At 35.8% G+C, this 13,684-nt stretch overlaps 1 protein-coding gene across 2 annotated transcripts in view; it reads right to left on the reverse strand.

The window, feature by feature from the left end:
- ADAMTSL1 (ADAMTS like 1) overlaps window positions 1-13,684 on the reverse strand; it is a 489,531-nt gene that overhangs the window by 353,212 nt on the left and 122,635 nt on the right. For both annotated transcript variants that reach the window (XM_030004255.2, XM_030004254.2), the window contains exon 2: window positions 11,121-11,240. In XM_030004255.2, the coding sequence (XP_029860115.1) occupies window positions 11,121-11,240 (120 nt within the window). The remainder of the gene's footprint in view (window positions 1-11,120; window positions 11,241-13,684) is intronic.

Genomic DNA, 13,684 nt, shown 5'->3' on the forward strand with positions numbered 1-13,684 from the left:
TAAGGCTGCTCTGGGCAGGGGCTGGGACTGGAGACCTCACCAGGTCCCTGCCAGCCTATGTGAGTATATGGGTCTGTGATTCTTGTTGAGAACAACCAGTAAGTGGGCTTGCTTTGGGATGGTTTATAGCATCTAGAATTAGAGGGATCCTGCCCCTCTGTATCTTTCCTGAGGTACTTGTCCACTTTCCTCATGTAGCAGAACTTGCCTTGATGCAAGTGTCTGCCCCAAATCCTCACATGCTCACCTATTTTTTTTTTTGTGGCATCAGACTCACTGCCTCTTTCCACTCAATCCTTAATGCATTTCCACTCATCAGTTCATCAGTTCAATCAATTTATGCCTTGTTTATTATTTTCTATTACAAAGAACATTGTCTGTTCCCTACACCTTCTGAATCTCCTATCTCTTTTTACTGTTTCCTGTGACTACCTAATTTCATAATGCCCATATATCATCACAAAGACTGAGAAAAACATAGAAAATGAAGACCCAGAAAATGCTGCCGAAGAGACCTGAACATGAAGTCAATTGCTAGTATATCATTATTTATATCTCCACCACCAAGTGAATGCAAATCGAGCGACTACAAACTACCATAAAGGTCATTTTACACTCATGAAACAGTCTATAAGAATTTAACCACACAATTTTCCCTCTGCTATAGACTGTGCAAAGTCAGTGGAGCTTGCTAAAGTGATTTTTCTTCCATTCTGTATGCCAAGGCTGATACAAAGGATATAGTACAAAATAATTTTGCTAACATTATTTTGCATAGCTTCTCATGAACATTTAAGCACGCAGAGATACTGAAGGAAACTAAATGACTGAGCTATCTGCATATGATAATAGTGGGAATTTCCAGCAATATGTTGAAATGTGGATTTGGTTAAATACAACACCAAGCAAGCACATTTGTTAACATATTTAAAACAGTTTTTTGAAAAAAAGAAGTAAATGTCTGCATAAGTCAGCTAAGACATATTCCTATACTGTAAATTCATAATTTTTGTTAAAGTAGCAATTTAAATTAAAATGAACCTCTGTTTTCTGAAGCTCAAAAAAGCCTATGCTATGCACTAAGCTTAGCAGACTATCAGTTCAGAAGCAAGGGGACAGAGCAAATAGTTGACCAACATACATTATTTTGTCCTTACAGTTTTTCTTTCCCTCTCCCTTCATTGCTCTTTTTCAGGCAATTTCATCAAAGCAGACCACTAATTCATCTTGTTGGATTTTGAAACCAAGAAAAGCAAGTGGTTTTGAATTAATCATTAAAAATTCACCCTCTATTACTGACAATACTATACATAAGTTCTATTTTGGATATCAGGTTTCCAACAAATCCACCAGCTTAAGACAAAGAGGTGGAATAGGCTGAATTTTTTTGGTGGGGAGGAAGGGGAATGGAGAAATAAAAAGCTTGTATTGCTGCTTCTGGAATAAATCACTCCCATATTTTCTTCTCTGTACGTTAAATCCAAAGAGAGAAAAATTCATACACGCATATTCCAAACTCTGTGGATCCAACTTCATTATACACCAAGCACTGTAGTTTCTAAATAGACACAGAGTATCCAATATACCTGCAGGTCCTTAGGCACATTTCTTAATATATTTAAAAAATAATCTATTTGATTATTTTAGATTCATATATGGAAACTAAAGTGCTTCATCGAGATTAATGTAAAAAGGTGAAAACTGAAGGCAAAAAAAGTTTATCTCTAATGAAGATAACACAACTGGTCAGCAATGCATGCAGGAGTAAAAGTCACATCATACCTTTCTTGCAACACAAAAATGCCACAGAATTTTTTTGCACAGGATGCGAAAGAATTAAAATTCTCATCATGTAGAGGATTGTGTGTAGAATTTTCAGTGATGAGTGAAGGAACTGGCTCTGAGTCCTTAGACCACGTGAAACCCATCTTTTTCTCCCCATAAATTCTCAGTAAAATTCTTGGTCCAGGTCTTAGTCCAGAAGCTGCATGATGGGCAAGGTATACAGCATCTGAAAACTGAACTCAGTATACAGGGAGTGGTTAACAGATTTAGTTCTGTGGTCCATTATAGCATAGGGAAACCTCTGCATAAAAAGAACTTTTTTAGGGGTGAGTACTATACTGCAAAATGAATTCCTGGAGTAATGACACTCCATCCTTCCTTCTCATCCAAACCTCACTATCTTCTGGTCCTAATGCAGATTCATTCCTACCTTCATCATAAATAGGAATGATAATAAATACCTATCATAGTACATTCATATTCAAAAAAGAAGATTGTTCCAGTGCCCCCACTATTCCACCTGAGGAAGGGGGAAGAACAAATATCGTTGTTACTGAAGAAGATCAGGTAGGAGTGACACAGAGCAAAAACGTACATGGAACACAAATAAGCTTCCCACTCAAATAGTAATCTGTCTGTAGAATGATAAATAACTAATACTCTTTGGATAAGATATTTTAGGCACAAAAGGTTGTACAAAATGATGCAAAAATTCAATATGTTTATTTTGAAAGCACACTCCAGTAAAGTCTCTGTGTAGCAGAGAAAGTATTAGAGTGCATTGTCATTTCAAGGCTAGATATTATATGTCCTATATCTTGTAGCAGAATTTTTCTGATAAACCCACTGTTTAGACTCTACAAATAATCTTTTGCTGCTTGCTTTCCCAAAAGTCTGCAAAAAATCTGGTATGATCAGACTGACAAACATCTTGTTATAAGGAATAATGGAGTGCTGCCAACATATTTGGATACAGGCTTGCACTACTAATCTGAAAGCTACAAGTAAAGAAGCGAAGCCATGGAAAGCATACAAGAATAAAATTGAAGCTGACTTGAATGTAATCTTCAAATAAGGATTTAATAAGACAATTATGGAATGTTAATTAAAAATGCCAACAGATTAAACACATTCATCATGCTTTAACAATTCAGTATGTGGCAACTGATTATTGAAACCACATTGTGCATAATGGTACTGCAATTGAGGATGAGCAATTTAGGATTTATTCTGATTCTGTGGTCATCCATTCATAGCTTTTTAAGTAATTACCATTCTAAATCTAGATATTAGGAGCAGAGTAAATGCTACAAAACTGTTCTGCAAGCAGCCACTTGATTCTGACCATGTACGGGCTTTAGCCAGGTCTACAAACCCACTTGCTGATTTCTTTGTCTGAACATAGAAACATATGAGTTTTGTCTATAGGTATGCTTCTACAAAGTTACTTCTAAAAGTTTATCTCTTGAATACCATCACTGTAAGCTTTGTGGCAACCATGAGATAAGGATCACATTAACATCCTTAAAAGACAACAACAACAAAAAACCAACACACACACAAAAACCCAAAACCAGACAAAACCAAACAAAACCCAAACAAAACAAAAAGGAAAGGAAAGAGACCTAGGGAAAGGGAAACAGACTTTCTGGCACTGACAGTGAAGATGTTAGAATCCAAGACTTCTGATCATTGGTGTAAATTATATGCTCATCCACTGGTGCTTTTTCCTTATACTGAAATTGGCAGTGTCCTACTTAACGCAATTCAGGAGCAGGAGTTTCCAAAACCCTTCATCAGTGTCCTAGACCAGAGGCAATTCAATAAATCAGGCCAGGATATGATGGCACACATGACAGCTAGGAAATATGCAGGCATACAGACTTACTTTTAGGTCAGAAAACTAAATTTAGACTCTGAACCCTGCCAGTGATTTTTCAGTAGTGTAATTTTTCTAGGAATAATGCCCTGGCATAGCTTAGTGTGCCCCAAAAAGGAAAAAGTTTAAGCACTTCTAACATTCTCTAGTCCCTCCAATGTGCTACCTCTTCCTTAGATAGCCAAAGCTCCCTAGGCTGGATTCTCCAGCCCTCATCCTCAGGAGGCAGCCTGGGCCTGTGTGAACAGGGAATGGAAAAAAATAATCCCCCTCTCATTTGCAGTGATGCTGAGAGGCATTGACCAAGGGTGGAGGACAGCAGACAGAGTCTCTATTAACTGTAAGAGGCAGCGTTAATCCCAAAGTCTCTATGCCTGTATTCAGTGCAGCTAAGAAAGCTCTGTACAACTGGGAAGCAAGTGTTCTTGAAAAGCCTCTGTTGCTAAAGCACCACAGGCCTTAGTTCAGAAGTCTTTTTACCAGAAAAGCAAAACTGAAAGAATAAGCTGCGACTTGTTCCTCTAGTCTGTTTCAGACAACTTAGTAATGAGCATTTGCTAAAATGTCTACATGACTTCAGACTTCTGAGACTCATGCTGCATACATGACATCTAGATAGGCATATGCACATTATAAAGGGGTATGTGTGTGTACCTATATCTGCAATTAGCTATATATGGCATATATGTATTATATATACACATACAAAGAAAGAAAGAAAACTGACAGAACTTCAAAGAAACACCAGCCTAACACAGAAATATGAAGGTATGAGGAATGGTAAACTTACAAGCAGTTAAAGCTATGCAACCACATTTTTCACTAGCATGATCAGTTAATATTTGTAAAATAGAAAATCAGCAAACATTTTCCTAGCAGTAGAAAAAAGTATTCTTAATCAAGGAGGTAATCTAAGTCCAACAAAAAGGAGAACTTTCCTCCAAAACATTTAAATGAGCTACTCATGTCATCATCACTAGTTGTTAAAAGATTACGGCTCTTTTCATTCATGCTTTGCCTTCTATATAACAATTCAAGGTGAAATTCATGACCTCAGGTAGAGGAGGAAGTCTGGAATACCTCAGGTCAGTATCCTGTCTTCCTTGCTAGGGACTTTTTATATTATTCTTTCATCTACTTCATGCTTACCTTTCACCCATTGTACCTTAATTAATAAATTCCATAAAAATTATTGTATGAATTTTGCCAATGATATAAAAAAGAGGAATCGCTCATTTTAATGAGGTAAGACATTATAAAATGGTGATATTAGGCGTTTGCATTGAAAAGCTAGATCTATACATATTTCAAGTGTAATAACTCTTCTTAACTGATTTCCTTCATGAACTATTTACACTACAGTTGCAATTTACAGTTTTAAAAGACCTTTAATAAAATGCACAGAAGCAAGACTTGCACACATATCATATTAGTGCAAAATAAGCTAGTAGTTATTTGAATTAAGCTCATGTAGAGTGGTAATTGTGATGAAAAAAGAGTTTCCAGTATTTCAGTGAAGAAAGCAGAAAAGCTGCTTAATCTCATAGAAACTAGGGAAATTTTCAGCTGTAGGGAAGAGTTATCCGGAACAGATATGAATAAATTTAACTCTGTTTAAGTACTGTGGTAGACCAAACAGTGTTCTATATCATTACACAAACAATGGCTTAGTTGAGTTTCAGTTTTTCATTTTCCTAATGTGGGCAAGGGTAATAACTCAGTCTTTGTAAAAACAGTCTCCTTTCCTCCTGTGTCAACTCTAGCACTAGATACAGTCATGGTACAGTTTTGGCAGCTGTGGGACCTGGATTCAAAGCTTTGGAATGTAATCTCTCTCTCTTTTTTTTTTTTTTTTTTCCCCTGAGCAGTAGTGTCTTGATTGGCTTTCTAACAGAAGAAGAAAAATATAGGAACAGTTAGGGATCCAAAACATTCAATCATCATACTTCTATTTTTAAAGGGATGTAAATAATATCATTAAAAAGCAATCAGAAAAATGGACATGAAAGCATTAGAACCTTTTGGTATCTAAGTCCTTGTAGACATTGAGAATTAAGGCAAGTGGGAGATGCCAATGGTCAATCCTATTTTTTGTTTTCGATGATCCACAGATCTCTAAAGATATTTAATACTTTCTGTTTTTAAAGCAGGTGAACCTTTAGGATAAAAACCTTGATAAGCTTAGAGCAATTTAGTCTGGAGGAAACAAGTAACAATTTTTTAAATTATAGACTGAAAAACATTTCAGAACATTAGTGGCAGGAAATTATTTTCACTGAAAACAGTCCATGCTCAAAACAGCAAGTGGATAAGGAGCAGTCATGAATGTGGGTTGACTCATGAGACAGAAGTTTAACAAAATAATTTTTTTAAAGATTACTACAATATATTAAAGAACTTGACAATTATCAGTTGTGAGAAGAGTAACACAAAGGATGACGTTACTCAGTAAAATCAGAACACAATTCATCAGCCAGTGGCCAACTGATTTTGCTGAACTGATGGAACAGCTGAGCCAGGTTATATGGAAGAAGAGAATTCCACTATCTGCAGTCAAGTTTCCATGTCACTGAAAAACTGAGAAGACTGCTCTCATCTGTAAAAGTATGAGATTCTCCTACAGCAATGATGTTTAACCTGTGGCCTACAGGCATGCTGTTGTTCTAAAGAAACCAAGCAGTTATGGCATGAAAGTGAGCTTCACAAACCATGTTCTGCCATGCCATGCAGCTGCTACAGGTGGCCTGTGAGAAGTCTGTGCCCTAATTGTTTCCCACTGCTTTCCTTACCAACCCAGACAAAGCCCCAGTTTGATTTGGATCAGTCTGAGGGCATTCTTTTCCAGGGAACTCTTAAACGATTCCTGGTCTCTGGGTGCAAATAGAAATTCAGGCAGATCTGCTTTACACCCCAAAATATTGAGGTCAATCTCGTGGTTTTGCACAACAGACTTGATTTTCAAATAATTGGGTTGGCAGCAATGTACATAGGACTGTCTTAACTTGCACTAGGGAGATCTGCTCTCCACAAAGAGCAAATACAAGGTAAGGCTAGTCAGAAAAGAGTCCCTCCTACCATCAAAGCATTTTTCTTTATCTGTCATGTCAGCAGTTGCATGGGGCAGGCCCTGTAATTCCTGCAGTCTGGTGATTTCCCATCCCTAAGGAGCTCATAGCTGGATACTGCAGCAACGTTTTATAACCATTTAGAAATATGTGATCTTTAGCTAAGAAGCTTGGAAATTCCTTAGTCAATGGGCTTAACATCCTCTACTGTTATACATCAAATAATTTGGAGTACAAAGGAAAAAAAAAGTGCTGCTCAAAAAACAGCATAAATAAAATTTTCATGATATTTACATTCTGAAAATTATCCCCTCCATCTGAAATGCATAAGCAATACACTGTAAATACCAGAATCAACTGTTACACGGGAAAAAAAACCCAAAGTTTAGACACCCATCTTAGATTTTCTTCACTGTATACAGGACTTTCTTTCATTCTTACTTCATAATGATGTAGAGAAATTCTATTTAATAACTTTATCTCAGAATAAGACCTCAGCACAGAAAACTCTGGATTTTTAACTAAGTTTTAAAAATAATTTCTAGGTACAACAGTTACTTCTTATAGAGTTGCCTCAGGATTCATGAATCCGAAATAGTATTATCCCTGACTTTCATGAACACACAAATAGGAACTTTCAGAAAATTGTAGGAGAATAATCTTTGGGCTGTTCTTTAGGCATTTTTTTAACCCTAAGTTTTGTTTCCACTAAACATTCTAAATCCATGTGCTCCATTATACTTTAATTATTTTGCCCTAGTTCTTCAATTATTTTCAATATTTTCTCCAGAAAAAAGAAAGAAAAATACTGTAATTTAGGAATTGAGAGTTTCATACCTCAGTGGCTTCCTTTGAATAATTTTGTTAGTGTAATCTCAGCTATTGGCTTTGCACAAGACAGAAAATGATAAAAATATAAATAGTCTCTGGCTTCTAGTATTTTCCCCTCTGAAGTTAATGATGGTAGAGCTACACCAATAGACTTGGGGTTTAGTGCTTATGTTGAAATGGAACCTCTAAGACCTAATGGCTACAGTATTAAGAGGCTAAATCACACTATTTGCAAGGATGGAAATATAATTTAAAGATAAGAAAAGCATCTCTGTGAGCCATTTCAATGACCAAGATAAAGCCTACAGATTGTAGAAACAGGACATCCGCTATGGTACAGCAAAAAAGGTGACACGCTGTTCTGTAATCTTCATTGGACGCTGGCCATCGCAAGCTAAGATAATTGGGCTAACTTACACTTTTTAACACACAAGCTTGCAAACAATTGCTTAAAACTGCCTCACAAGCACGTAGTGTGAGTATTTCCCGTTTAAGCATATGTGCTGTAGTAACTGGTTACAAAAAACACAAGTTCTTTTGATCTCTCCAACTTTTGCTGGGAATTGCAATGAATTATTATAGCACCATTGCTAACAGCTTTAAGGCATAGGACCGGAAAGCTATACATATCCACTTGCTGACTGTGGCCGTTCTCTCATTTATACCATAAGAGACTTATCTGGCACCTCTGGAAATGTATCTCTTCTCCAAATGGCTATGGAGTTATAGGGCTATTACTTTTCAACTTCAGAAGTGAATCAACCTTTTTAGATGATCTCAGCTACCCACAGAAATAGTCATACATTGTCTTTTTTTTAAGAGTGTAGACACATTCCTCAGACAGTAACTTCTAAATCAGGATCAGCAGCCTGAATTTTCCCAGAAAGCATCAAATCAGCTCATGTCATCTTCCGGGGAAAATACAAACGTTAAAGATTTTTATAAATTATAATTAAGACACTAGCTGCACAGCTTTCCTTGAGGCTTTGTTTGCACACTGATTTTGAAAAGTTGCAAACAGATAAGCCTACCCTATGTTAGTCACAGGACTCCTAAAAAGAACCAAAGTGGGACATTTACTGGGGAAGTATGATAAAAGAGGCTGTTTTGTCTGTGTCTTATTTGTTAGGAAAACATCTTTGCAGCAGATTTTGCCATTAGATACACCATGTTCACAGTGGAAATTACAGGGAAAAAAAGGATGAATTGAGAAAGATTGGTCCTGAAATATAGCTTGTGCTTTCTATTCTGGAAAGTTATATCTAAATCTCTGCCTCTGCAACACTTTTTGTATCACTCCAGCCAGGCCACTCGTAGCATTTTTTCTGATACATTAGAAACCATGTACTCTTTGTTCTTGTAGATGCCTTACCCGTTATCTTCAGCTTGATAGACAAAGATGCTGAACACTCATGATTGCACCTGAGGTCAATAGTTCCCCTCTGAACTTATTGCTATGTCATGCGAGGTGAATTGAAAAAAACAGATCCTTGTGTCTCAGAGCACTCAAGAAAGGTAGATGCTTTTGACATTAATGTCTGTGAGCCTTTGAGTCTACATCCATAAAATAGGAACAATATCCTGTGCCACAGAAATTTAGGAAAACAAATTCACTAATATTTAAGAAATAGAAACTTAGAATAAATTCGAGAGAAAAGCCCTTTTTGCAATTAATGCTTGCATTTGAAATAGAGTCTGCATAGCACACAGTAAACAAGTCATGACACCACATATACATTTAAATATTTCAGGCTACATACAGTAAAGTTACTTCAAGCTCTTCCATCCCACCTGTTCCCTACTGAACCAGTCATGCAGAGAAAAGAGTATGTGCTTCTGTAGTTGAAGATGGTATCACAGAGAGATTAAGTTGGAATAAAAGTTCCTTAAGTCATCTAAATGAAGATTTCGAAGTCATATTTCCTGTGTGATATTCTTTTAGTGTAGCTGTGTTTTCATGCACACATAGTTGCACAGAAAGGAGATCACAGGAATGACACAGCATCCTTGTGAAATAATAATAAAAAAAGAACACTACCTTGAAGTCAAATCTATGAATAATTTGCAGAGTACTTTCTGCTTATGTGAACACAATCACGATACACTTACAAACAGGCATAAGACCAGCACAACTCAGAAAAACAACAAATCAGTTCATCAGTACTGACAAAATGGTAATAAAATGCTGCTTGCTTCTCTGGACCACAGAGAATAAATGGTTTTAATGAATAAGAATTTCAGCCATATCTCCTCAATGAGTGGATGGGGGTAGCGGAAGACCAGCATTCTCTGTTCAATGAATCTTTATTGTCCTGGCAGTAAAGCCATTGCTTCATACAATCATGAACTGCCATAAAATTACGCACAGTGGTAGAATAAAGTGTTGGTTTTGCCTATCTGAAATCTCTTTTAGCAGTTGTAAAGCACTGAGGGTAACTTGTCTGAGAGCAGATGGATTAGCACACACACAGTGGATTGTTTAATACCTTCACTCCTTCGTTAACTGGATTCTTTATCCTGAGCAACAAGACTTATCAAAAGACATCCACCCCATCCTTCCAAAGTCCTAGCTCTACATGCTCCCACCAATGATAATTGGCTAACATTCACTCATGCACTAAGAAAGGTAACTTCAGGCATTGCCCTCTGAGGCTATGAGAAAAAGTTGATTAAACAGGTGGTAAGCATGGCTGTGCCAACACTTAATTATTCTAGAATCACTTTCCTTTTCTTTTCCTATCCTACAGTCTTTATTTTGAACTTTAATCCCTAAAATACATCACCAGTTCATGGTGATATCAGACATTAATGTACCACCACTTCTGTTAAACCACAATGTGTTGGACATTGTAATATATCAGCCCTTGAAAATATCAGACCTCTAAATCTACTGCAGTTTAAAATCAGTTGGCTTGCTTTATTTCATATTAAATCACAATTAAGCATGACTCCCAAGTTCTTTACTTTGACATTCTTTTCTTCAAAAACATCAGACAATTAACTGCCTGAAGGACATGAAATCCTTCAAACCTGAAAAAAATACCTTGCCAGGCACATACAGAAGAGAGTGAAAATATATTTTTCATAAAACTTTTTTCCCCATTTGTTACATTCCTTGGTACATTTTATAAAACTATTCTTTTCAAAGCATTATTTATTTTTAGATAACCTGTGAATTTAACTTTACTCATTCTTATTCAATAAAAAATAAATGCCCTTTGCATGTGCTAATCAAACAATGGTAGCAAATTAGAATGCCAAAATTCTGAATGAGAAAAATATTCGTTAGAAAGCAAAAGACAAATCTCTGTTTCTTGGTGCTTAAGAAAAGGTCTGTCCTTAAAATAATAATGAAACCTCGTATGCATTTGACACCCACCCTATGAACAGTCTTTATTTACATGGAATTTCCAATATTTTTAGGGTGACATTTTTATGTAGCAAATCTAATTTTGTAACTTTCCACAAATTGATGAAGCAGAATGAAAGACCTATCACAAATATCTATACTTCTGCAAACATTTCTGATCAAATATTTTAGAATAATAGAAGATTCCTACCAGATCTTCTGGTTTGTGGTTATTCAGCAGATCAGATAGGAAATCATCATGAAGACTTTCTCTCCGAATCAGTGTAAATTCACGTAGGAAAACTGCTCCTTGATTTTGGTCTCCACAAACCTAGGAGGAAAACATGATATTAGGAAAAGCAAAATTTTAATTCTGTCATAGACACAATCATAATATCCAGATAAATCAGACTGGAAGATTAAAATGTCCATTAATGGTCCTTTGTCTTCCATTACTAAACTTGTTCTAACCATTCAGCATTGCCATTAATGAAAACAGACATGCATTTAAAGAAAGTCAGTAAGTTAATGAATAAAACTGCCATTTACATGAGATTCTGTTGTAAAATAAGTTTCTGTGCTGTTACTTAAAGCTATGGTCTATAAGGCAGTTAACAGTTATAACCTCTTTTGTGAAATGAAATAATATTTAGAGTGTGCTTTTACTTTTTGGAACAGATCATATTTGTCCAGTATTTTGACTGGTCTATCACAAGAAGTTAGAGCTTAAAACTTCTGAGGACCAGAAAAAATTTATATGTAAGTACTTTAGCTAGCAAACTTAAATATGCACATGCATTCAAAATCATTTACACCTATTGGTTTCAAGTTTAGGAAGATAGATAAGCTACTTGAGAAAGGGATTGTTTCTTCAGTAACTGTCTAACCAATACCTATCAAAATGTCTTAGGTACTAATATGGCATTGTTACAGTTTTTGGAAATAAATAATTAAAACAATTCCACATCATTCTTCATGCTCCCACATCCTTTTTTTCTTTGGTTATCCAAGCCAAAGAATGATTTTTTTTTTTACATATAAAGTAAATTTTAAATGTTGGAAAGCAGTGAAATATCAGGGAGGATTTTTTACATATTAATGGAATATGTTGCTTTTCATTAGACTGACTATAAAGAATTCCACTGCAGGTGAAATATCCATAAAGGTTAACAACCAGAAATTTTGAGTGTATTATCAGCTGGAAATCTAGTTGATTTTTTGGTTTTCAGCACTTAACAACATATTTTGAAGGTGACTCAGTTTGAGAGAAAAGTATGTTTTATCAAAATGGTTAAGCGAGAATATTTTGTACTTTAGTATTTGACAACAGCGACTGTAACTCTAGTATGAATTAGGCAAGTGTAACAATTGTAAATAACTTATTTCCATGAGACACAGGTTTATCTTCCTATAAACGTATGTGAGATACACATGCATGGTAATTGTGGAGTTTGGAGTTTCTGGTTATCTTTTTCTGTTTCTCCATCTGAAGGACAAGATACTATAATCAGGCATGGTAAATACAGTATTTCTCATGTGTTTAAGATAAGCACAGGACTAATAAATGGACTGTTGTTACTACTCAAAACTGCTGTATTACTAAATTTATTTTACTAAGAAGAAAGTCAATGCTCTGCTGCTTTTATTATGACTATTTCTTGCATTCATCCTTCTGCATAGCCAGATGCCATAGTTATCCTGGCTCTACTTATCCTAGCTGAGAAGTTCAGAGAAAAAGAAGGGCCTGAGAGTACCATGAATATGATGTGTAGTGTCCAGGGGGAGGATGAAGTATAGATTTGCCTTGCCACTCCCTACAAGTGAGTTGGTATTGATGTTTGGGAGGAGCAGTTCTCCCTGCCAGCTGCGAAGTGAGATCAGAGCTGTTGCAAAGCTAGTGCAGCAATAATGGGGTGACTAGAAGGAGATGAGCTGATAAAATTAAAGTGGGGGATGGGAATATCTTAATATGAAGTGGGTAATGGGAAGAAGTAAGAGTCCCTGAATCCAATCTTTATGCTGGTTAACATAACAGACTTCTTCTTTGATGTAAGACTCTTGTCTCTAGTAGTAAAATACAGGGCACCTAATTTTCTTGGTTGCTTTGATCTCCTCTACTGTAAAATTTAAGTTTAAAAACAAGCCTAAACCCTCACACTTTCCATAAAAGGTACAGAATTTTACAAGTGTGGGATTTTAAAATTTATACTTAGCTTTCTGTCTTGTGGATAACATTGAGAGATACACCCACTGATACTACTCTTCTATTATTGAGTCAGGGCAATGAAGAATCCTCAGGGGTGTCAGAGGACCAAGCATGCATATGTCCAAAAGAAAAAGAAGCCCTGCTACTAACACATATTCTTTTTTCTAATAAAAATTATGGACAAATCACTACCTTACAAATAAAAATGTCCCTGAAATAGCTCATATTTCATAAAAATGTTTCATCCCAGGAGTGGCAAAAAATGTTCAACAATAAAACTTATTTCAAGAAAGGAAATCTGTAGTTTTATTTTATTTTTAAGTAACACTCTCTACTTGTGATTTTAAGCACTTATGGTCAGCAAATGTAATGATAAAATTATGATTAATTAGGTTTTCTTACAATTTTGTGCTTCTAATTTCAGAAGTCAAATTACAGACAGTGTAAAAAAGTAATTTCCTCACCCATGATTCACCTTCCTACTTTGCTTATTCTGCTCCTATACAAATATACCCAGATTCTGCAAAAACTTTTCTTTATAAGAGCAGTCAGCTTCCTGTTATTACAAT

Source organism: Aquila chrysaetos, chromosome Z (genome assembly GCF_900496995.4).
Source record: "Aquila chrysaetos chrysaetos chromosome Z, bAquChr1.4, whole genome shotgun sequence".
NCBI classification, from domain to species: Eukaryota; Metazoa; Chordata; class Aves; order Accipitriformes; family Accipitridae; genus Aquila; species Aquila chrysaetos.